Source organism: Mobula hypostoma, chromosome X1 (genome assembly GCF_963921235.1).
Source record: "Mobula hypostoma chromosome X1, sMobHyp1.1, whole genome shotgun sequence".
Lineage (NCBI taxonomy): Eukaryota > Metazoa > Chordata > Chondrichthyes > Myliobatiformes > Myliobatidae > Mobula > Mobula hypostoma.
Window position 1 is genome coordinate 13,338,094 of NC_086128.1, and position 27,004 is coordinate 13,365,097.

At 40.3% G+C, this 27,004-nt stretch overlaps 1 protein-coding gene across 1 annotated transcript in view; it reads right to left on the reverse strand.

Moving 5' to 3' along the window:
• The window catches only part of LOC134340642 (uncharacterized), a 44,141-nt gene extending 18,162 nt beyond the window's left edge, over positions 1–25,979 (reverse strand). The window contains exons 1-6 of the mRNA XM_063038091.1: positions 25,500–25,979; positions 19,717–19,906; positions 14,594–14,931; positions 12,770–12,912; positions 6,461–6,625; positions 6,188–6,339 (exon numbers count right to left, since the gene is read on the reverse strand). Coding sequence (XP_062894161.1) covers positions 6,188–6,339; positions 6,461–6,625; positions 12,770–12,912; positions 14,594–14,931; positions 19,717–19,906; positions 25,500–25,546 — 1,035 coding nt within the window. The 5' untranslated portion in view covers positions 25,547–25,979. The remainder of the gene's footprint in view (positions 1–6,187; positions 6,340–6,460; positions 6,626–12,769; positions 12,913–14,593; positions 14,932–19,716; positions 19,907–25,499) is intronic.
• Positions 25,980–27,004: the final 1,025 nt, after the last annotated feature.

Sequence of the window (27,004 nt, forward strand, 5' to 3'; positions counted from 1 at the left end):
GTTGAGGCACCAGTTGGATCAGCCACAATCTTATTAAGCAGTGAAACAGGCTTGATGGGCTGAGTGGCCTACCCCTGCTCCTACCTCCTGTTTGTATGACCCATATCTTAACCCAGGAACATCAAATCTATTTGCATTCTCAATCTGTACAACCTTACACATTACAAGGCAAGATATTTCCTGCGGGATTCTTCAATTGTAGCTCATATTGTGAGGAATTGTCCATTCTTAGATTTGCACTTCAAAATGCATTACTTTCCCTACACTGTGTTACAAACTTCAAAGACCAAGTCAGCACTTTTCAGATAATCTGAAGTTATGCTTACACAACTAAGGAAGTGGAATTGAGAACATCAATATTCCAATATTTTAGCCTCTGGAACAACATGTAAAAGAAGAGAACCCATTAGAATTTTTTTCTAATTTGAGCTGTTGTCACTGCCATCCAGACTCTGAAACCCCTTTTTTGGAAGCGCATCTCTTTCTTGAGCCTTTCAATATTAACAGCACATATTCAAGGAAAATACACAACTTTGCACAGTGTTGTGATTTATTTTGATATCTCTGCACAACAAAAGAATTATAATCCCATACACTGGTACATAACCTAAATTACCATTATTCACCAATCCCGCAAGATAATTAACAGACAATTTGACTGTAGGGGTCTACATGGCCAGGCAAAATGAAACACTTATCCTTCTGCTCACTCTCCAGAAGGATCGAACAATGTTGTTTATTTTACCACTCCCTGATTAGGAGCATCAAAACAACTGGCAGAATCATAATTGCAACTTTGGTCAAGTAGGCACAGACCAAGAACAACATTTGGGATCTTTTGATCAGCAAGGTTTCTTCCTTACAACAAATTTGATTACCAGAGCAACCCTCTAATTCCCTTGGGTAGAACCTTAGCTTGGCTCCACTGAATTTTTAATGATGAGGCCAACATTCATTATCTATCCAAATTGTCCTTGATAGCATAGTGGGAAACTACTTTCTTGAAATGCTGTGCTCCCATACTGTCATTGAGCAAGACATTCAAGGATTTAGATTCAATGACAATGAATTTCCAAGTCTGGATGGTGTGCCTGTTAGGATTGTGCTCTATGTATCTGCTGCCATTGTCTTCTTGGGAGTAGGAATAGCAAGTTTGGAAGGTGCAAGTAAATGTGGTGTACTTCACAGACAGTCACTATGCATTAATGGGGGAGTGAATAAATGTTTAGGGCGGTTGATGAAGTGCAAATCTAGCAGGTTGCTTCTCGCAAGTTGCACTTATCCAGGCAGATGGAGCACATTGCTTCAGAGCTCTGACATAAAGATGCAAAATTTATTCAGGGCCCCAGTAAACTCCTTCTTTGTTTCCCATACCAATCTGGGAATAGATGTCATCTGGTCCTGGGAATTTATCAAACCCCATACACCTCACGACATCTAACACTTCCTCATTCTTAATACCGACCTACTCCAGATTATCTACATACTTCTTCCATCTTCTTCATGACCACAAGTGGGAAGTATTCACCTGGGACCTTGTGCACATCGCCTGACTCCACATACAGATTACCCATTTGGTCCCCAAGAGGAGCCACACTTTGCCTGGCTACAGTCTTGCTCCCAATATATTCTAAAAATCTACACTAATCAAGTCCACATTACTTGCAACCAGTTTGTACTTGCCCACATATCCAATCTAGACCCCAGCTAACTGCATACCTGGTCCAGATTCATGAACCCCAGTGACTCCGACCCTGACCAGTTGCCCCTAAATGGTCCTGAATTCAGAAAAGCTCCACTCTTGATACAATGACAACAGCATACTGTTGGTGGTGGTAAAACAAAAAGATAAAAATCATGTACATGCCTTTGGCAGCAGTCAAACAACTCTTAGGAGCAAATGCAACTTACTACCTTAAAAACTAACCACCATCCTATGATTTAATACTTTCTGCTGACAATTTACTTTAAAACTCCGATTCTCACACCAGATTACTTTCACAAATTGGGTGGATACAGTAAAAGTTTCATCCATTCAATATGATAAAATCTTAGTGATCTTATCTTCCGGTTTAAGATGGCGCTGCTGAAGCCCAGACACTACTTACTGGCAACAAACAAAACAAAGATTACATCTAAATACTTTATTAATAACACTTATTCTTGTAAAATTTATAGTAAACGATCAACCCAAACAATAGAGAGGCAAGCGAAGGAGAGGCTGAGAGAGGTTCAAAGTGTATGGGTGCGAGGCAAAGTCGAGGCAATGTGGGGCCAAACAGAGTGGAGGAAAGGCAGATTTGAGGCCTGTCCACCTAAACCAAGAGCGAAATTTGATCGATCTAAGTGCCAGGCCTATTTGGAAAGTGTGGGTATGGGCTGAAACATGGCAGCAGGGTCCGTATCGATGTGGAAGGGCCCAGGCCCTAGTGCGGGGAATGACCCAATGTTTAGAAGATTTAAACGCCGGGCCAGATGGATTAAAAAGCTAGGGTACTGGACTGGTTCTACTCGCTGCTCTGCAATGTTTACTCGGCTCTGCACTGCACTGAGGCTGAGGCCTGCTCCGGGTTTTGTGTCTATGGACTCACTTTTGTTCTGAATGCAATTTGCTTACTTTTATTGTTTGCATAATTTGTTTTTTTTCTCCCCCTCTCTGCATATTGGGTGTTTGACGGACTTTATTTTTAAATGAGTTCTACTGGGTTTCTTTGTTTTGTGGCTGCCTGTAAGGAGACGAATCTCAAGGTTGCATAAAGCACACATAGTTTGATAATAAATGTACTTTGAACTTTATCAACAAGGTTATGATTCATGAGACATTTTCCAACATAATAATTCGACTTCAGAAGTAGTCTATGGATTCAGAAGGACTTTGCATTCCATTCAGAATGTCAGTGATGCTATGGAATGAAATCATATCTGTAACATTTTGAAAGAAGAAAAGCATTAAATAAACTGGAACAAACTATAATAGCATTTATCCAATTATGATTTTTTTTGGGAGAGTGTGTCAGGAGTCTAATATGAAAATCAATAAATTGTAGGTGCCAGAAATCTGAAATTAACACAAAATGCTGGAAATGTTCAAGTCTGACAGCATCTGTGGAAAGTGAAACTGTTAGTATTCCAGATTTAGGAGTCTAAAATGCTTCGAGATCTATATAGAATTTTGTTTCAAATCTCCAAATTTAAAAATAATGCATACATGTAAATTATTTGTTGTAGATTAATTATTCACTCATATCCCCTGCTTGGCATCCCCCGTTAACCTGAATAGGTTTTAATGCTGAGGCTCGGAGTATTGCGAGCAGTTTTGGGTCATGTATCTATGAAAGGGTGTGCTGCCATTGGAGAGGGTCCAGAAGAGGTTCAGGAAAATTATCCTGGCAATGATTAATTCCTGGTTAACGAATGAGAGCACTTGATGGCTTTGGGCCTATATTCACTGGAGTTTAGAAGAATGAGGTGGCGGGGGTGCAACATTCACTCTCTAATTTTTTTTTTAAACTGCCGCACAGATCAACCATTGCTTTGAGCAGGAAATTTATTTTATTTTATTTTTTTTACGTGGCTTGTAAACTTCGTGGCACTTTGTAAAAAAGAAAATTCCAGCTGTATGGCAACAAAGACAAGGTGTGCAGGAGCATTTCAGTTACTGTGTGGCCGTACACCTGTGCAGCTTAAAGGCAACAATGGCCAGGGGTGGGGTGGGGGAGTAGATTTCTTTGTAACCTACCGAGTATTGAAAGGCCTAGATAGAGTGGATGTGGAGAGGATGTTTCCGATGGTGACAGAGTCTAGGACCAGAAGGCACAGCCTCAGAATAGAAGGACGTCTCTTTAGAACACAGATGAGGGGGAGTTTCTTTAGCCAGGGTATGGTGTATCTATAGAATTCATTGGCACAAGTGGCTGTGGAGGCTAAATCATTGGGTATATTTAAATCAGAGGTTGATAGGTTCTTGATTAGTAAGAGTGTCAAAGGTTATGGGGAGAAGGCAGAATAGGATTGAGAGGGGATCAGCCATGATCGAATGGCAAAGCAGACTTGATGGGCCGAATGGCCTAATTCCACTCCTATGTCTAATGGTCTTACAAATAGAAGGAAAAAAAATCAAGGCTCAGGATCCCTAGTTATGGAGTGGTGTACTGCTGGAGTTTAGCACTAACGCTGCAGCTTTCTTTGACTAAGTGTAGTGAGGCAGGGCCAAGCATTAAGTATCCACCAGCAAGGGCAAGATGGAAATAGAATAAAAGGAGGCAGCAGTAGGCAAAAGTATGCATGTGCTAGTGTCCATGTAGCAAGGACTGGTCTCACAAGCACCCCCTTATTATTGGGCTGAAACCTTGCCATGGTCAGTCTCAGTGGCAACTGGAGAACAATGGCCACAAATTATGCACAGGCCAATTTCAGGACTCTGTGAACAACCTAACGGGAGCAGATGAAATGTTGCTTTTATCATAGACAAGGAATTTGGATGCTCTGATCTTGACTTCATTGCTCTAAAAAAATAGAGCAAGAGATGGCAAGAACAAGGAAAGGAAAACAGAAGGAATACAGTCTTTGTGGAATCAATTTCCACAAAAAATTGTGTTGTAGGTTTTCTATGTTTCTAAAAAGAATGAATTATCTGATGTCTCAGAGACTTTCCCTGTAGGATAAATGAATGTCTCTTGACCCTAAGCTCACTCTTAACATGGAACCAATACATATGCCCCAACTCTAGAAGCTACAGGTCAGGGCAAAAACCACAATCTATGCCATCCTTGAGAAAACTCATCCCAAAGGCAACCAAACCGAACCCCCGGTCGACCTCAACACTAGCATCTAAATATCCACAAATCTCTGGAAATGTATGATTAGCAAGGAACGCCAACTCTAACAGATTCACCCTCCTGCCAAAATACTTGGAGCACAATTTAGTCATAACAAGCTCCATATTGTCAAAGACACACACATAAAACTTCAAGGCAACACTCATGATCCAGACATTCGTTTCATCACCCATCTCAGAACCAGAGTGCAAGCAAGTCACCCATGACCTCAAGGGTATATCAAAGAAAGCAAAGGCCAATTAAGCAGTTCATTTTCAGTTACTGGGAGCAAACGGGGTAGAAATACAAACAAACTGTAATAGGTTCAGATCTCAAGCTATATGTAATCCAAATCTCATTAATAACTCATTCATCTATTAGATCAATCATCAGCAGGATATTGTAATCTAAAGCCCTGTATTACTTCCAGAGGATGCCACAAAGAACCAAATTTATTGCAATATCCCATTAATTTAAGTGAAGATGGTATTTCCAAGGACTGTGGTTACCAGCTTATCTTTAGACATTAGTTCGTATTTATTTGCATATGCCATTCACCACCTCTGGAATTCCCAAAGCACATTGTAGCCTATGAAGTACTTGTGAAACTTTGCTCCTGTTGCACTCCATCAAAACTGGCAGCAATTTGCACACTGCAAGGGCTACTACCAGAAGTATGATAGTGACCAAATAATCTGTTTTTGTTACAAGTATGGGCTGGTGCACCTGAGACTGAAGGCTATACTAGAAGCAGCCTCTGATCAGCAGAAATGGCCCATAAATTGTGAGAACATGAATAATGCTCTGTCCCTGAATGCAGGAATAAATACATGTCAGGCCCCAAAAATTGTTCATTCCAGATATAGGAGATATGCTTGCTTCTGCAATGAGGTAGCTGTTAAACTCAGAAAACACCATCTTCTGGGTTATGCCTTCCAGAAGCTGTCATCCAAAGTTCAGTGCTTTTTCATCCACAATATGGTGGGTGGAAGGGGGCATGATGGTGTGTAATCTGCTAGTTACTTCAAGGTGCGATATAGCAAAGTCCAGTGCTGTATGCCAAGCCTCTGCCCCTACAGAAGTCAGTCAAATAGAGTTGTACTTGCCAGGGAATCTTTACTCCCTGTAAATCCACTTAACAGCTTGGTCTTGGGCATTTCACATGGGCCAAAAGAAATAGCAAGGAACTCCGAATTAAAGCATGATATAGAAAAGTTATTGCCAAAATTGCGCACAATGATACTAAACTCAGATAACATTTTGAAATTACTGCAAGTATTAATTATGGTAAAGACCTACACTTAAATTGCTTACAAATATCAGCCAAGTTTGCGGCAAATACTTTGAGCATTCTTTTCAAAATAACCTACCGCAAATGGGTTTTGCGCAGGATACTTGCAATGGAGTACACTGTCCTTCGCAGGGGCTTGGATTATCATGCTAGATTTGCCATAGAGGATGCTGAAAGTATTCCTGTCATCAGTCGATAGGGCATTCCCCAGTGCCATACTTTTGATATTACCTACATCAAGAAAATCCACACAAAAAAAAACTTGTAGCCATGGTCTCTTTACAGCTTCTGATATAAACAATGCTACTTGTTTGAAACAATACAGAAACTATTAAAAATATATGGAAAATACCTGGATTTAGATTAGGTGGCTTAGAATTTAGGATGCTCTTTTTCACAGACACTCCATTTGCCAGACTGGGTTTGTCACTGATAATATTAAATGCATCAATTCCAACATTCGATAGGATGCTCTGTAATGCCATTGGATTACTCACAAAATCTCCATCACTATTGCCTATAATTGTATAGAAAAGTGTTATTCTGGATGTTCCCACATGGAAACACTGCTCCCACTTTAAACATGCAGAATACCGTGCTATTGTACATGCAGAATTAAGAGAAATGCAGGACTACATGGAGAGGGCAGGGAAACAGGACCCTCACTAGCTGCATTGCTCTTGCACTGAGTCCATTCCACTCTGTGATCAATGTCCTTCTTCCACAAGTGAAGTTTGTCATTCTAGTATCAAATCCTTAAACTCACTGTTTACATAATACATGGACAATTAGAAACACTGGGGCTTTGCTTAGGAAAATACCAGTGTGCAATAGCTTCCACTTTAAAAGGATGACTGAACAAATGAATGCTCGACATAAAAATGCTATTAGTACAAGTGTTTGTAATTTATTTCCAGTTGGTGAGGGAAATGGAAAACTCTGCCATTTTGAAAAATGTAAACATTAGAGATTCTGGAAATCCAGAGCAACACACACACACACAAAATACTGGAAGAACTCAGCAGGTCAGGGAGCATCCATACAAAGAAATAAATAGTCGACGTCTTGGGTTGAGACTCTTCATCAGGACTGGAAAGGAAGGGGGAAGAAGCCAGAAAAAGAGAGTAGGGAAGAAGTAGAAGATAAAGATGATAGGTGGAGCCAGGTGGGTGGGGGGAGAGGGAATGAAGTGAGAAGCTAAGAGGTGATGGGTGGAAAAGGTATAGGGCTGAAGGAATCTGATAGGAGAGGAGAGTGCAGCATGGGAAAAGGGGAGGAGGAGCAGCATCAGGGGGAGGTGATAGGCAGATGAGGAGAATAGAAGAGGTATGAGGTAAGCCAGAGTGGGGAATGGAAGAAGAGGGAAGGAAAAGGGGGAAAAATTAGTGCAAGTTAGAGAAATTGATGTTCATGCCATCAGGTTGGAGGTTACCCAGATAGAGTTCGAGGTGCTGGTCCTCCAACCTGAGAGTTGTCTAATCGCTGCAGTGGAGGAGGCCGTGGACCAACATGCCAAAATGGGAAAAGGGATTGGAATTAAAATGGTTGGCCACCAGGAAATCCTGCTTGCTGTGGATGGAGCAAAGGTGCTTTGCAAAGCAATCCCCCAATATACAGTATCTTGGGTCTCACCGGTGCAGAGGAGGCCACTTCGGGAGCACCGGATACAGTAGACAACCCCAATAGATTTGCAGGTGAAATGTTGCCTTACCTGGAAGGAAGGTTTGGGGTCCTGAATGGAGGTGAGGGAGGAGGTAAATGGGCAGGTGTAGCTTTGTTCCATTTGCAGGGGTTAAGTGCCAGGAGGGCGATTAGTGGGAAGGAACAAATAGACAAGGGAATCACAGAGGGAGCGATCTCTGCAGAAAATGGAGAGCGGTTTGGGGGGGGGGGGTGGTGATAGAGGATGGTAAAGATGTATTTGGTGGTAGAATCCCAGTGAAGATATTGTTGGTTGCAGAGAATGATATGTTGGATATGGAAGCTCATGGTGTGGTAGGTAAGGACAAGAGGAACTCTATCCCTGTTAAGGCAGTGGGAAGATAGGGTGAGCACAGATGCTCATCTTTAAAAGGTAATATAGCTCATGTTAAAGTTGGTATATCCTATTCAAAGAAACAGCAGGCAACACAGAGGCACAGCTAATAGAGCCACTGCTGCGCAGTGGCAGAGGCTCAGGTTTAATTCTGACCTTGGATCTTGTCTGCATGAAGTCTGGATGGTCTCCCTGTGACTTGTGTGGGTTTCCTCTGGTTTCCTCCCACTTCCCAAAAATTGGCCACTGCAAATTGCCCCTAGAGTGTAGGCGAGTGGTAGAAGCTGGGAAAGGAAGGGGTGGACAGGGTTGATGAAAGTGAAGGGAGAATTTTTTTTTTTTTTTTTTAAAAGAGGGATTAAATGTAGGATTAGTGTAAATGGATGGTTTTGTGTAGAATTGGTGGGGTAAAGGACCTGTTTCTGTATGACCATGACCCCCATGACAAAGACAGGTAAAGCACATGAAAGGGCACACAAGATATCTTGGTTGTAAATATATCCAACAAAATATGATAAACCTAACTTTAATCTCTCATTACTCAGAATAAATGAGAGATCCATAATAAATGCAAAATTCCAATGGAGGGAAATGCACACGGCAAAGAACATGTCCAGATGATAATAGTGATCATAAAGGTGCAAGATCTGATAAGTGTTTACAAGAAGTTTAAAAGTTAGATATCCAGTGGCGCACACACATAGTACAGCTCAGGCTGCTGAGCTCTGGTCCTGACAATGCATCCAAACCAGAATGAGCGTCAGTGTGCTGAATAAGTTTCAGATGATCTACTTTGTCAGTACTATGCTATGTCAATGGGCTCTAATGTAAAGCATATCTGATCAAATAGCCTTAATCAGTACACACTGGCCAAATAAGTTTTCAGCTATGGCAGTAATGAGAATACACAAACGGACGTTCCCTCTTATCCAGTGGCAGGTTACTGAGATTGTGGGTTAAGTGTTAGCCAAGTCCTGAACTGGGCAACCTTTGGTTTACAAAAGGCTGATGCCAATTTCCATAAGCAGGCAATCTATGAATGCAAAGAATTTCAAAACAAATATTGTGTGCCACCTTTTAGAAGCATGCAGCAAAAGCAACAACACAATAAAAAAGGAAAGAAGAAATGCTCCAGTTTCACCAACACGATCCTCTTGAAGACGAGGAGATTAGGTGGCTCGGTGGCATGGCAGGAAACTTACCAAAAATATCTGTATTGCTACCTGGTGAATAAATGAATGAAGCACTTTTGAAGTTAATCGTTGCAATTCAAGAAAATGTAGTTGCCAATCAGCATACAGTGATGTCAATTAGGAGATTGATGTTGACAAGGATACCAGGTTGCTCTGGTTTTTTCTTTGAAATGGCACCATAGGATCTATTATATCCTTGATGACAGACACTCAAGTTTAATGTTCCAATGTGGACAGCGTGTCCAACAGTGAAGCATTTCCTGTATGGGAATGTCAGCTTAGATTTTAAGATCTGCACCTATAGCTTTGATTCCTTGCTACAGGCATCACAGTTAACATTATACCCACATGACTGTTCAGAGGTCAGTATTTAAAGGTGTGCAACACAGATAGATTACATGAGTTACACGAGCCTACAACTTCCATTTGCAGCAAGTCAAATTTGTCTTGGTTTACTAATGCCTGGAACAAAATAGCAGCTTCTCTGGGATCTGCAACAGGCAGTGGTGGAGTCCAATCAGTGATTCAACTTCATGGAAAAATAGGTTGCAATTCTGTTGGCAACCTAAAAAAAAAACACAGCTTCAAGATGTAACAACAGGAATTCTGCAGATGCTGGAAATTCAAGCAACACACATCAAAGTTGCTGGTGAACGCAGCAGGCCAGGCAGCATCTCTAGGAAGAGGTACGGTCGACGTTTCGGGCTGAGACCCTTCATCAGGACTAACTGAAGGAAGAGCTAGTAAGAGATTTGAAAGTGAGAGGGGGAGGGGGAGATCCAAAATGATAGAAGACAGGAGGGGGAGGAATGGAGCCAAGAGCTGGACAGGTGATTGGCAAAAGGGATATGAGAGGATCATGGGACAGGAGGCCCGGGGAGAAAGACAAGGGGGAGGGGGGAAGAACAGAGGATGGGCAAGGGGTATAGTCAGAGGGACAGAGGGAGAAAAAGGAGAGTGGCGAGACCCGACGCAGACTGGGAGACTGCTTTGCTGAACACCTATGCTCTGTCCGCCAGAGAAAGCAGGATCTCCCAGTGGCCACACATTTTAATTCCACATCCCATTCCCATTCTGAAATGTCTATCCATGGCCTCCTCTACTGTAAAGATGAAGCCACACTCAGGTTGGAGGAACAACACCTTATATTCCGTCTGGGTAGCCTCCAACCTGATGGCATGAACATCGACTTCTCTAACTTCCGCTAATGCCCCTCGTACCCCTCGTACCCCATCCGTTATTTATTTTTATACACACATTCTTTCTCTCACTCTCCTTTTTCTCCCTCTGTCCCTCTGACTATACCCCTTGCCCATCCTCTGGGTCCCCCCCCCCTTGTCTTTCTCCCTGGACCTCCTGTCCCATGATCCTCTCATATCCCCTTTGCCAATCACCTGTCCAGCTCTTGGCTCCATCCCTCCCCCTCCTGTCTTCTCCTATCATTTTGGATCTCCTCCTCCCCCTCCCACTTTCAAATCCCTGACTCACTCTTCCTTCAGTTAGTCCTGATGAAGGGTCTCGGCCTGAAACGTCGACTGTACCTCTTCCTAGAGATGCTGCCTGGCCTGCTGCGTTCACCAGCAACTTTGATGTGTGTTGCACAGCTTCAAGATCATGGGAGGGGATATGCAGGTTTTTGCCTTTTGGGGTTTTCAAAACCTGATAGCTATTACTAACCCCAAAGTCAATATGTAAAGAGATCTCAGAACCAGAGACAATGTGACAGCCAGAGTTGACCCATTGATATGGTTACAATATCACACACCAGGAAGGCCTTCACTACCTCACTTTGAAGTCATCAGTGGAATGGGAAAGATGGCAGTGAGAGGTGGGCTTTTCGATTTCTATGACATTTTTGTGGTGTGTTAGCATCGATCACCTTTTATGATCCGGCCATCTAAGAAACAGAAGAAAATCCCATTCTTCATGGAGCTTATGTAACAGAATAGAACATTCACCGAAGTCACATTTTGTTTCTCATTAAATTTAGACGTTAGAAAAACTACTATTCACCTGAATGTGCAAAGTCACATTGGAACAATGTCAAAGAGTAAATGGTTATGTTGTGAGACAGATAGCGCTTTAAGGAAATGCCTCTTCATTTGAGGGTAGCAGTGAAAGAGACAATACTCTGGTGTCAGTAGGAAGAAATGCATTCTGAAGGCTTATCCAGTAAATATTTCCAAATTCATAATTACTCTATTGAGCTGCCCTAATGATCATTACAGTACATGCCATACCTGTTCCCAAGGAGCCCCAGCAGCAGATGAGTGCGTAAACTGCCTGATGAAAGGAGACCAGAAGTAGGGAGTCCAGCTGAGTGTCAGCAGAACAGCAGAATAGGAAAATGGGTGCAAGCAAAACCTTACACATGTTGCAGTCTCAGGTGATCAATTGTAACTTCAGATGATGTCAGCTGATTTTAGTAACCGCCATGCTTTTCATCACTTTCTACTGAACTTACCTCAACTGTTTTAGAGTGCAAAAAAACACCCAGGAAATTGCAAATCACAATATCAATGATGTACATTTTTTGAAAATTAAATTTATTGGGATTTCTTGGTAAATCACATTGAGAGCAAAAAAATAAACAATTGGAATTTGGAGTGGAGACAAGCTCTTGAAATTTCAGGCAAAAATGCCCCAGCCCCATTTTCATCTCTCAAATGATTACTAGATTGGAATGTGCACTGAAATTCTCCACTACACTTTTTACTATTTGGATTCTTTGTTAGTTACCTGTTCAAAGCATGCTAACTACGTTCCAAATTCAAACATCTGAAATGAATATACCAAATGTATAATTTTACAAAAATGGAAGAATCAAATTAGAATGTTGAACAAAAATCTGAAGATTCCAGCAATATTTATAAAAACTCCATAGGCCACAGTCATGGCTCAGAGACAAAAATATTACTAACTAGGTATTTGGATTAGTCAGTCAGCACAATTACTAACTTGCAACCTGCAACTTCAAAATTATAATGCTTTCTACACTTAAACCTGCCGTTAACCCCAAGTACCACTTGGTACTTTTCTCCTACAAAATGAAATTGTATGCCTTCCATCATGCAGGGAGAAACTGAACCCAATTATCACAGGGCTCTGTTTTCCATACAAGTAATGGAAACGTAATTTTTATCTTTTAATGAAAATGTATTTTGTGACTAAGCAACTGTTATTGACACCAGGAGAGGGCAAAACAAGTTCTCTTCTCCACATTACTGGAATCACGTGTTGGTAACAATCTAGAGAAAAGCAATCAACATGCTTTAGTAAAGTGGCTTTCATTTTATGTAATGGGTCAATTAGTTCAATCGGCTCACGTGGTATGTTGCCCAATTAAAATGGAGAGTAGGAGAGTAGACTGCACATGTCTCCCCATATATTTGGCCCTCTTCCAAGGTAGCAACAAAGGATTTAGTCCAGGTACCTGCTTTTGGTTTAATGGTCTTTTTCTGTAGGATCTCAATTTTTTCTTTCACTGGCGAAGACGACTTGATCCCTGGTGCTAAATTCTGGACCTTGGAGCTCTTGGTTTTGCTTGGAGTTTGACTTGCCTGCCAACGATCAAAGCTAGAAAAAATAAGATAAATGTAACTGAATTGTAAGGATAGAACTTAACCACAAAGGAGGAAACAAAAAACAGACTAAGTAGTTTAACATCACTGAATGCCATAGATGACTCGGGGACTGAACCTTGCTAAAAACACCTTTATATATACCAACCAGCTCAGAATGATTGAAATGATAATAGCGTGCATTACAAACTTAAAACGATTTCATCTGATTTAAAATCATTTCCTCTGACCTGCTCTGTGGGTAGTCCAGTTAAATTATATTCCTCAGACAATGGAGAAAAAGCATTCCGGACTTTATTTCTACAGGCAATGTGCAATTTTTAACAAGCTAATTACAAGAATGTTGTTTTCCATGGCTGGGGTTTTGAAAACTAGAATTCAGAATCTCAGAATAAGGAATAGGCACTCAAGACCAAGACAACATTACTTGATTCAGAGAATAATGAATCTTTGTATTGCTTTAAATAAGAGCTTCCTGGAGACCGAGTTGCCAAGTATATTCAGAAGAGAAACTTACCAAATTAAAGGATATAGGCTTAGTGTAGGAAAATTATGCCATGGTAAAAGATTAGTCATGAACATATTGAGCTGCAGAGATGGGGGGGGGGGTGCGGAAATGAGGGTGTTGAATGACCTGTTCCTACATTTATTACTTGTGTTTTTATTGTATACTCAGGTGAGGGGCTGAATGGCCTCGTTATCCTTCTCTGTTCTTATAAAAGGCTCTGTTTTCTTAAAATCACATTTCCCTCCCATTTTTCCCCAAATAGATTTGGTTATTCTTCATAATTTTGCAGAGATAACTGATTAATACTCTATAACTGACATTTTTGTTCCCATATTAACTAGTGAAGCCACTTTGTGTAATTTCAACTAACTTGTGCAGATAGAAATACTGCACAGTATGCCAATCCAATCATTTCATCAGCAAATAGCCTTTTTACAAGTGAAGTTGGTAAATGTAAAAAAGAAATACTCAAAAACATTTTAGATAACTGATTGGTGAATGGATTTATAACTTCATTAGTAATATGACACATGGCCCTCAAGCTTGCCATTTACCACAATCACAGTCAATCTGATCTGATGTGATATTGGCCTCAGCTGGCACCTTCCTGTCAATTCTCCCCAGTCCAAAAGTCTAATCTTCTTGAGATGAATAAATTCAGTAATTCAGCCTCCACAGCTCTCCGGAGTAGAGAATTCTAAAGATCTACAAACATTCTCAGTCATAAAGGGGCAAACCATTATTTTGGAAAATGTGCTACCCACATGAGGGGAAGCACTTCTTCAGCATCATTGTTAAGCCCCCTTCAGAATCTTATGTTTTCAAAAATCCACCTCTCATTTCAAGCTTCAATAAGTATTAGCCTAACGAGCCTTATTTGAACTGCTTCTGATCCAAGAATATCCCACCGTAAGTAAAGGAAATGACAACATTTTTAAGCATGGCCTTACCCATGCCCTATAGTTATAAACAGGACTTGTCAATGTTTATACTCCACCCCCTTTGCAATTAAAATCTACCTTCTATTTGCGTAATTACTATCTGTTAAAGAGTTTCATGCAAGAAAACACCTCTTTGCAACAGCATTCTGTAGTCTATGGTTTCTCTGTATAAACATGTTTCATTCTTTAACAGTTGGCAAGGCTGAGAGAGATGAATTTTTACGTACTGTTTCTTTTTCTTCATTGCCACATTCTGGTCAATTTGTTGATTGGATGTACTAGGATTGAAGCCTTGCTTATCTTGGAGCAGTAGCTCTCCAGAGTTAGGCTTCAGGGTTGGTACTGTTTCAGCCAGATCTGTATCTACCATTACACATTTGGCACCAACTGGACAACTTTCCTCAGATTTGAGTGACTCTTCCTTGGTTACTGCCAACGACAGTTCCAGAGTATTTTTACCAGTTGTTTGATTTGTGTTCACAGGCCCAGATGATTTGGCTCCTCTAGGTATTGCAAAGTTAAATGGAACTGGCTGTGTGCAAGCCTTCTTGGCAGCTGTTTGTTTCTAGAATAATAAAATAACCATATTCAGAATAAAATGACATCTACTAAATTCAGTGGCATTCAGCAGGAAAGCAAAAGACTTAATTTGTTGATTTCAGATTTTGGCAGTTAAACAAGTAAATAGGTTAAAATTACATTCAAATTACTTCTGATCTTAAATGAACTATGAAATACTGTGCAACCATTTTGAAATGTAGAAAACAAATGAATTTATTAAAATGGCTTTGAATGACAGGTGGAGTGACTAGCAATAATCTTTCTTTCTTTCTTTTTAAATCTTTTTATTGAATAAGTATACAAAAAGATAAGCCATATAGGCACTAATACACTGTTAGAATATAATAAAATTACAGGAGATATTAATACAAAAAAAATGATACAAACAATGTAATTTAAACATAACGTACCAAGGTAACATAATAGTATACTAATTTTTATATATATATCAATAGAGAAAAGAAAAAAAAAAACCCCAAAAAAAACCACCGTGCAACTAACTAAAAGGAAAGCAAAGCAATGGGCTAACTTGAAACCAAACAGAGTTAAAAAACTTAAAATCACGTCCTCAATCCCAACCTCCATTAAAAACAGTAAAAAAAAACAAGAAGGGTATATATTACATTAAATGAAAATATTGAATAAAAGATCTCCAGGTCTGTTCAAATTTAAATGAGGAATCATAAAGATTGCTTCTAATTTTCTCCAAATTCAAGCATAATATCGTCTGAGAAAACCAAAAAAAGGTAGTTGGAGCATTAGGCTCTTTCCAATGTTGTAAGATACATCTTTTCGCCATTAAAGTAAGAAATGCAATCATTCTACGGGCTGAAGGAGAAAGATTACTGGAAATTTTACGTAATCCAAAGATAGCAGTAATAGGGTGAGGAGAGATATCTATATTCAATACCTTTGAGATAATATTAAAAATGTCTCTCCAAAAAGTTTCCAGAGTAGGACAAGACCAAAACATATGAGTTAAAGAAGCTATCTGCCCCGGACATCTATCACAAAAAGGATTAATATGAGAATAAAAGCGCGCTAACTTATCTTTGGACATATGTGCTCTATGAACAACTTTAAATTGAATTAGGGAATGTTTAGTACAGATAGAGGAAGTATTGACTAATTGTAAAATCTGCCCCCAGTCATCCACGGAAATGATAGACCCCAATTCCTGTACTCAATCTACCCTAATCTTATCAAATGGAGCTTTCCTAAGTTTCATAATAATATTATAAATCATAGCCGATGCACCTTTCTGACATGGATTAAGGTTAATTATAGTATCTAAAATGTATGTAGGAGGAAGCATTGGAAAGGAAGAAAGTATAGTACTTAGGAAATTTCTAACTTGTAGATATCTAAAAAAATGTATTCTTGATAAATTATATTTATTAGATAATTGTTCAAAAGACATAAGGGAACCATCTGAAAATAAATCCAAAAACCGTGAAATACCCTTAGTCTTCCAAATTTGAAGAGCACGATCCGTAAAAGAGGGAGGAAAAAATATGTTACCTAAAATAGGAATCGCTAGCCCAAATTGGTTAAGATCAAAAAATTTTCTGAATTGAAACCAAATACATAAGGTATATTTAACTATCGGGTTAGATACCTGTTTAAGGCGTTTCAAATCAAAAGGAAGAGAGGAACCTAAAATAGAGCCAAGTGTATAACCCTGAACAGATTGTAATTCCAATGCTACCCATTTAGGAATGGATAGTATATCCTGGTCAAGTAACCAAAATTTCATATGTCGAATATTAATTGCCCAATAATAGAATCTAAAGTTAGGTAATGCTAAACCTCCATCTCTCTTAGCTTTCTGTAAATGTATTTTACCCAGTCTCGGGTTTTTATTTTGCCAAATAAATGAAGAAATTTTGGAGTCAACTTTATCAAAAAAAGATTTTGGAACAAAATTTGGTAATGCCTGAAATATATATAAAAATTTTGGCAAAAAAATATCTTAACTGCATTAATATGACCAATCAAAGTTAAATATAAAGGAAACCATTTAGATGAAAGTTGAATAATATGGTCAATTAAGGGTAAAAAGTTAATCTTAAATAAATCTTTGTATTTACAAGTAATTTTAATCCCAAGATATGAAAAATAATTATTAATCAATTTAAATGGAAAGTTATGATATAAGGGAAGTTGTTTATTAATCGGGAAAAGTTCACTCCTAAGATTTAATTTATAACCTGAAAAAAGACCAAATTGTGCTAATAGCTCTAAAACAGCAGGGATAGATTTTTGGGGATTAGAAATATATAAAAGTAAGTCATCAGCATAGAGTGATATTTTATGGGACTTTAAGCCCCGAGTTATCCCAGTAATATTTGGAGATTCTCGAATGGCAATTGCAAGAGGTGCAATAATCTTTGAAGTATGTTAATACGACTTCAGTGATGAACGGATTCTTAAAATTGTTTACTCTAAAATCTGTGATTATTTAACAAGGTTTTGTCGAGGAACTGTTATGATTGGCACTAATCTAAGTGTAACAAATCACTGCAATGAACATGCCAACTCTATATTAAGGTCATTGTAAAACGCATTGCGAGTTTCATCTGAAATGCTTGCAGTGCAGCAAAGCAACTTACAAGTCAACAATTAAAAAGTCCAAAATGAGACCCTCTATCATCTTTGGCGAGATAGCAAAATCAATCTCACGAGGGTGCTTACATTACACCTCATGGGCTTGCGGGAGAATGATGATGATCCAGGCAGGACCAGTGTGTGCCTTGCTGTTTAGATTCACATTCGAGTGCCTTCTTAGCTGAATATTTGGAAGTCTTGAAGTCTCCAGTTATTAAGAATCAACATCTCAAAGCAGATTAGAATAGTGAGAGTTTCTAAATATCCCACCGCCCCGAAATGTTGCAGCAAGTCAACAGGCTCGAGCACCCATCTAAACCATCAGCTCCCTTCACCAACGTACTCTGTCTATGTAATGCACTGCAGAAACTTGCCCTGGTTTCTTTGACAGCACCTTTCAAAGCTGTAACCATTGCAACAATGAGGGCAGTGGGTGAAGGGTAATGCAACTCATATGGCATCCTGCCATTCCTTCCTCACCACTTGGCACAAATTGAGCAACACTTGGAGAAAATTCACAACCAGCTTATCTCTCCCAAAGTTAGCATTTAATGTGCATTCTTAGATCACTTGAGGAACACACAGCTTCTCTCAAGAGCGTAGTGAAAGTCTGGAATTCTCTGCTGCTGAAGGTGGTTGAAGCCAGGAATTTGATATATTTTAGCTGGAATAGATAAATATTTGAAAGATCAAAGAATTAATGCTTATGGGGAATTGGCAGAGAGGAGTTAAGGCCAGTATAGGTCATCCAAAGCAAGATTCTAATTTTACCTTTTAACTGTGGGAGTCCTAACTTTGAACACACAAAAAATCCAAAAATTCCTGAAAAAATGTGACCTGGCTGTGATACCTCTGTACCAAAGGTGGGAAAATAAACCACAATTCCTGGTTTGATCAAATGTTTTAATTATAAGATCAGCCATGTGCAATAATACCATAGAAAAGCTTGCAGAAAGGAAAATAAAACCGTACACCCTATTGTACTTTATTGGGATGGTGTCCTGATCTTTTGTGGTGGAAATCAACGCTGACTGTATAATTAGAAATCCAGAGACATGTAGGGTCCACTGTTCCCTTTGGTACATGCTTTAAGAAGAGAAGCCTCCAAACTAAGCAATGACTTATTTCCATACAAAGTGAGAAAGTGAGCAAGTGAGCCCCTGAAGATTGGGGTAACATCAAGAAATTGTTCCAATTTTACTACAATTAATTGTGCCACTGGTACCCCAGTGTGAGTGACTTCTTGGAAATGCTTTGCTAAAATTTCAATGATTTATTTCAAATGAAAATTCTGCTTACAGTGGTTCAGAAGATAACAATGAAATTCCTTCAACTAAAATGGGCACTAAGTTGGAATTCCTTTCCTTTAAATAGGATGAACAACACAGGGGGGGAAAGCTGGAATGACCCAATTTATCTATGTTGATGTCTCTGCTTCACATAAGCATCGTCTCACCCATCTCAGCCTATCCTTTATTCCTCATGTTTACTTAACTTTGTCTAGTGCGTCTTTGCTATTTATTTCAATAACGCCTCTTCACATTTTCTGAGTAAAGAGATTTCACCATAACTCTAAAGAAGTGAAAAAAATCCTTTCTATATTTGCCTTGTAAAACCCTTTGATCATCTCAAAGACCTTGTTGGATCTTGAGATGATATTGTTCAGAAAGTTCTTCGGTAGTCAAGGATGAGGCATAAATCTTGTGGTTACAGCTGTTTTATTAGCTGTTCATAATAAAGAAATAACAGTAACCAACTCTCTACTGTAAACAAGAACCAAAGACAAAGAAAAGGCAAAGAACAAAGTAGTTATGGTTGTCATATAATGAAAACTACCTCAAACTATACAGATAAGAAAATTCCTTGATAGGAACAAGCTATGAAACAGTTTGACTTATGGTGTGACTCAGGCTTCAGACGAAGAAGCTACCAAAAAAAAAACCAGAACCAGCTATACTACAAATTACTAAAAATTCCAGTGAGCATTTTACAAACAGGTGATTATACAAACAAAATAAAAGCATTTAGAAAGTTAAACTACAAGAAAAATGACATTTCAGTGCCTAATCCACCAAGCTCTATCTCATTACCATCTGTCTCCACTCTCAATGGAAAAAGAGCCCCAGCCTGTTCAACATTTTGCATACAATCAGCAGATTTCTTAAGTCCAATCGAAACTTACCTTCTGGAAGTTTCGATCCCAATTTTGATGCAACTTTTTGAAGTCTGGAGCTGATTTTACTTTGCACTTTTTCACTGGCACAGGTAGTCTACTGCCACGCTTGGTAGCTCCTTTCTCTGGCTTCACTAGGTCAGGACAGTTTTCTTTGTTGACGTCAACCAGCTTTACAGATCGAATCCTACATTCATTTCTGTCCAGAAACCACATATTCAGTTATTTTGGTTGGCAAATCACAAAGCACACAATACCAAAGCAAAATAATGGCATTTTACTTTCCTGTCAGGTATACTGAAACTAATTACATGCAAATGCATGCCTCCAACAATCAGGGGACTTTGAATCAAGGTGGAAATTAATGATAGGTCAAAATTGAAATTCGTTGCCCCAAAACACAAACTGTTTCCTCGCTCCACAGCTACTGCCCAACATACAATAAATTTCCAAATTTATTGATTCAAACCATCCTTTGTGTAATCTAAACACGAGGAAATTTGCAGATGCTGGAAATTCAAGCAACATGCACAAAAAATGCTGGTGAACGCAGCAGGCCAGGCAGCATCTATAGGAAGTGATTCACTACTGCGAAGCCTCTTCCAGTGATACCTACACTGAAGAAATTTAAATCTTCTCTTCAATGGGAGTTTAGTGAAACCCTCTCTCAGTGCTCTCCATCTATAATTTCTTCGGCCCTTCAAATTTTGGACCACATTTTGACTCTAGTCCTGACGAAGGGTCTCGGGCCCGAAATGTTGACTGTACCTCTTCCTATAGATGCTGCCTGGCCTGCAGCGTTCACCAGCATTTTTTGTTTGTGTAATCTATATGCTTTTGGAAAGTTATTCCAGATTGGCGTATATGACACAGATACAGAGACTACACGGCAACCAGTGATTACCTTAGAGTATCTATCCTGAGACAATATATTGATGTAATCATGAAGGCGGCACACCAGTGGTTATATAGTACTTCACATAGAAGTTTGAGATTTGGCACATCACCAAATCCCTAAAAAATTTCTGTAGATGTACTATGGAGAGCATTCTGACTGACTGCATCACAGCCTGGTATGGAGGCTCCAGTGCACAGGATCGAAAGAGGCTGCAGAGCTTGTAGCCTCAAACGGCTCCATCATGGGCACAACCCTCCCCATCATCAGGGACATCTTCAGGAGGTGGTGCCTCAAGAAGATGTCCTCCATCATTAAGGACCCTTATGATCTGGGATATGCCCTCTTTTCATTACTACCATCAAGGATGAGCTACAGAAGCTTGAAGACCCATATTCAACATTTTAGGAACAGCTTCTTCCCCTCCATCAGATTTCTGAATATTCCATGAACACTAGCTTGCTATTCCTCTTTTGCATTTTTTGTGTAACTTACAGTAATTTGTCTCACACAAAACAACAAATTTCACACCATGTATCAGTGATAATAAACCTGATTCTGACATCAGCTACAACAGCTTCGGCAACTCACACTGAAATAATCCCGAGAGGGGTGAGAGCTGCCTTAGCACGAGGGCAGGGGAACCCAATCTTACCTGGTCTGATTGCAAAAATCAGAGGCAGATGTCTTTTGGTTGGAAATTTCTTAAATATTTTGAATGACTCTGGATTTTTAAGTAGTGTTACAACATCAGTCTGGGTGCATTTTCTTGACGGCAAGCCTGTACCCTACTTCTTCCTGCTCTACTGCTTGATATTGACAAACTGGTTTAAGTTTCTTGAACCCTTGCACAAATTGTGTTCATTGCAAACTGGGCCTTACATATCAAGCATAATAGTCGGTCTCTAATGCAATGGGACCTCATCCAATGTGGGCACAAAGGAGTTGCTGGACATCAGGAGAGGTAGGACAAGATTACATACAATAAGAGATTAGTGAAGTGGGGCCTATACTCTCTTGGAATTTAAGAATGAGAGGGAATCTTGCTTAAACGGGCATTAAACAGGCAGCACACGGAGCCATTCTGAATTGATATCGTATCTGTGAAGTAGGATGCCGTGCACAATCCTGATTTGATAGAGACAGACGTGAAGAAGCACGGAGGAACATCTGGAGAAACTTCTGAAATGCCTGCTTCGCTGCCACTGCGTGATCGAGAATCTCCGGAGGGAAGGCCCCAAATCTTCAGCCTTGCCTATTGCCTGTTGCCGGGACCGAAGCGCTCAGCAGAGATGGTGCTCGGTGTCGGAGAGTTGGTTGGAGGCTCGGAGTTTTCGGACGGACTCGGAGTCGGACTGTGGTCGGATGCTTCCGGGATGCTGCATCGGCAAGTTTGTCGCGCTGGAGGTTTACCGTCTGCGTGAGATGATGGGATTTTCGAGAGACTCTGAGACTGTACCGTGCCCATGGTCTGTTCTTATCAAATTACGGTATTGCTTTGCACTGTTGTAACTATATGTTATAATTATGTGGTTTTTGTTAGTTTTTCAGTCTTGGTTTGTCATGTGTTTCTGTGATATCATTCTGGAAAAACATTGTATCATTTCTTAATGCATGCATTACTAAATGACAATAAAAGAGGACTGCGTGTCCTCATAAGCTTAAAAAAAATTTCTTTTTAAATATGGGGCCTGATAGTGTGCAGGCATGACTATTCACGGGGCTGGAGTGTCTAGGACCGGGGACACAGAATGAAGTTAAGGGTTTGCCATTCAGGACAGGGGCAAGAAGAAATTTCTTGGAGGCTCGTAATTCTTCAGAGTTCTCTGCCAACAAGGGCTATGGGAGGTAAATTCACTGCCATTTATCAAATCACAAATGGAATTTTGATATTAAAGGAATGAAGCTTTATCAGGTTACTTCAGCAAAGGGGAACTGGGGTAAAAGATCAGCCATGATGATTGAATGGCAGACTGGGCAGAAAGGGCTGAATGGCCAACTCCTACTTCTGTTTCTCAAACAGGGCTGGGTAGAACTGTGAAAGATTCTCAATACCAAGAGGGCTCAACTGTGCTTGCAACTTAAGGAACTGCTATGCAAACTACCACTTAGTAGATCATGTGCTCCAACTTATTTTTGATGTGACTGGGATTGCTGGGGCTGGAAATCTGCCGACAAAAGGGCCAAGAGATAAAACTAGTCCTTCAAGTTCTAAAGTTATGGAGCTAACCTTCACAAGGTTTGACCCAATGGGATAAAGGATACAACTTGGTAAAGCCCTGCCCAGAATCAGAATCAAGTTTATGTGACGTGAAATTTGTTAACTTGGCAATAGCAGTTCAATGCAATACATACTATATAGAAGAGAGAAAAAATAATAAATTAAATAAAAATAATAATAAGTAAATCAATTACAGTATACATATATTGAATAGATCATCCCTTATTCTTGCAATGGTCTTTGCTAAAACTACTGCTGTACCCACATTGGCTCCCTACAACACACAGTACCAGTTTAATGCCCCAATTCAGCTTCTGATGATCACTTTAAGTAATATAACCTACTGCTACGGGGAGCTATTTTACATCACTATACAAAGACCTTGTTGACTGTGTGCATAAACATGATTTTTACTTGGCAAGTTCATTGGCTATGAACTAAAGCAGGTTAACAGCTTGTTAAAAGCTTATTCCTCAAGTTAATTAACATGATTTGTTACAACATCCAAGAAGCTCTCCACAATACCATTACCTTTGCTCACTTCATATTTTTGAGTTCCAGAGAAACAATTAACCATTTCTTCACTAATGCCAACTAGCCTGATTTGATTTTTGTTTGGAAATATATTATCCAGTTTTCACATTTCACAGGTTCCCATTCCTGTTGTTTAACATTCCCTCAGAAAGCTCCTGCAAGGATGGCCCAATCCCATCATTCTGAAAATGGTTTTCCCAAAATGATTACAAAAGCTCAGCATATTCACAGAGATTCCCTAACCACCTACAGTAGTTTAAGAGTTCCATCCCAGACATTGTAGACAGGTCACCTTGGTCAGATCTTCAATGTAATGAAGAGAACATTGTATAATATTTTGCAGTTAAGGTACAATCTGTCTAATTAAATGACCATCTTTTTATTTTCATTGAGTGTCAGCTGCAATTTGATTGATACCCTGGGTTGAAGTTGGTGTGTTTGAGCCCTCATACGAAAGAAGTTTCCATATTTTAAAAGAAAACGGTTGTGCTAATACTAAGAGACTGCTGCACCACTGAAGATGTAGTCTTCTGGATCAAATATTGACCCGAGGCCTCATCCACCCTCCTGGGTTAGTCGCTTTTATATTTAAGAACAGAGTATAATCCAAAGTAACACACACAAAATGCTGGAGGAACTCAGCAGGTCAGGTAGCGTCTATGGAAATGAATAGACAGTCCACTTTTCGGGCCAAGACCATTCTTCAGGATTGAGAAAGAAGGGGGAAGACACCAGAATTAAAAGGTGGGGGAGGGGAAGAGAGTCAGCTGGAAGGTGAGAAGTGAAAGCCAGGTGGGTGGGAAAGGTCAAGGGTTGGCAAAAAGGGAATCTGATAGGAGAGGAGAGTGGACCACAGGAGAGAGGGAAGGAGGAGGGGACCCAGAGGGAGGTGATAGGCAGGTGAGAGAAGGTAAAAGTTAGAGTGGTGAGTAGAGGAGGAAGGGGAGGGAATTTCTTTTTAAAACAGGAAGGAGAAATCGATATTCATGCCATCAGGTTGGGGACTACCCGGATGGAATACAAGGTAGTACTCCTCCACCTTGAGTGTGGCCACAAAAAAGCCATGGACCAACATGTGGAAATGGGAATTAAAATGTTTGGCCACCAGGAAGTTCTGCTTTTGGTGGATGGAGTGGAGGTGCTTGATGAAGTGGTCCCCCAATTTACAATTGGTCTCACCAATGTATTCTGATTAATACACATCGCTCAACAAACACAGAACACACCTCCTCCCTCCTCACCACCATTCAGGGCCTGGATATAGATTGGGGGAGGAGGGGTGTGCTTTCACTCTGTTCACCGCACAACCAGGCTATCCCAGTAGCCACTTTTGACTTCCTATTCCCTGAGCAATATGTTTGTCCACTGCCTCCTCCACTTCCACAACGAAGCTGTTGGATGAGTAACACCTCATATTCTGTCTGCATCGTCTCCAACGTGATGGTATAAACAGATTTCTCTAACTTCCAGTAACCACTCCCCTCTATTTCCCTCTCCCTTTTATTTTCTCTCACTCTGGTGACCCTCCCACCCCTTCCCACCTTCATGACCTGCTGCTCATCATCTCCCTCTGGTTCCCCGCCTCCTTCCCTTTAGCTATAGTCCACTGTCCTCTTTATCAGATTTCTTCAGCCCTTTAACTCCTCAACCTATCACTTCCCAGCTACTCATATCATCCCCACCCACCAACCTTCCCATAGACGCTGCCTGGCCTGCTGAGTTCCTCCAGCATCTTGTGTGTGTTGCTTGGATTTCCAGCATCTGTAGATTTTCTCGTGTTTGTGAACCTTCCCCCTCACCCGATTTCACCTATCACTTGCCAGCTTGTACTCCTCCCCACCACCACCTCCATATTCTGGCTTCTAGATCCTTCCTTTTCAGTCCCGTTGAAGGGTCTCAGCCTAAAACGTCGACTGTTTATTAAATCGCCAATCAATTTATTAAATACTCAATTGTTAAATGCTCTGAAACTAGCCGAAAGTGGAAACAGTGCAAGATGAATCCACAACTGACTTTTCTTTTATATTGAGTAACAGTTCAGTCAATGATTAGATTCACGTAAACATGCTTGTCATGAACCGTTGGTTGTGGTGCTTTTCAGGCGCGAGCTCAAAATGAAAATCTTCCCCCGACGATTCTCACCTGGAAACTGACGTAACGGGGTTCGTTTTCTTCAAGGCCTCTGTCATGATGAACTTTTCTTTGGCGAAGGAGGCGCCCAAATTTCAACGTCCACACCGTTCCGACTTCGATCGCGACAGAAGCCCGTTCTCCTCAGCCGGTTCGAGCTTTCCGCGCAGAGTTCGCAAAGCAAAGTAGACTACCGCTATTGGCCCGCTTCTCCGCCGAAACGTCCAATCCAGCGCCGGGACCAAAAACATCACCAAGGCAACTCGCAGAACTATCGTCAGCTCTCACGAGATAATCTGTCAATTTGAAAAATAAACAGAACATACTGGAACCACTGACTGGGTCAAGCACCGTCTGTGGAATGAAAAGCAGTTTATGGTTAACATTCGGGATTTTTTGGTTAGAACTCGCGAGGGGAAGAGGAAGAAAAGCTTAGTTTAAGTTGCAGGAAAAATGGGGGAGCGTTGAATATAACAAAGGGATTGCCTGTGTTAGGGTGAGGCCAGGGTTGTTGGGGAGTTAAATTGGTGAAGGGGACAGTTGGAGGATGTCAATGAAATGTGAGGTATTGCAAATAGTAAATCAGAGTAAAATTAAGCAACTGGTGCAGACTGGCCACGCAGCGGAAATAGTCTGTTCTGATACAGTGAGGGAAAGGACATTGAGTTCAGAATGCTGCACGGTACTTTGACAGGAAGTGAAGTTCCTCGGGGTTATGTTGGGTTTCACTATAACAGTGCAGGAAGTCACAGGGTAGGATGGTAAATTGATTCTGTAAGATTCAGCCAGCTTGAGGGGGAGGGATGATGTGCATCTGGCTCTGGGTGTACCATGCAGGGTGTTCAGGGAGAGTCTGGAATGTACAAATCAAGTAGGGACTAATGTTTGAGTTTAATTTGTTGTTTTATACTAATTATGGTCTAGGTTATTGCTTGTTTATCTTTAAAAAAAGAGAAACTTATTTGCTTAAGTTGATTGATGGTTAGTGACATAAGTGGTCCCAGCTGAAAACCTGAATTTAAAAAAATGCTCAGCAGGTTAGATAGCGTCTGGGCCCTTTATCAGAATTTAAGAAAAGTTCAAAGATAGTTAGGTGTCAGCCAGTTCAGTCAAAAGATTGTGGGTTCAAGTACAGTTCCAAAGATGCAAGCACAAAAACTTTGGAGCATGTTCCTGTGTAATACTGCTGGAGTTGTCACACGTTTGAATACTTTGAGATATTAAAACTACAAGGAATCGGACCAGAATTAGGCCCCTTGACCTATCGAGTCTGCTCCATCATTCCATTGTGGTTGATTTATTATCCCTCTCAACCCCATTCTCCTGCCTTCTCCCTGTAACCTTTGACTTAAATGAAATCTGTGCTGAATGTCTAAAATGAGACTAGATGATCCCTTATGCTATTTCAAAGAATTACCTAATCACATTTCTTAAATTAAAAAAAAATCCCTGGTCACTATCATGTCATTCTTTGTGTAAGTTTGTTGTGCACATTGGCTGCTGTGCTTCTTATATTG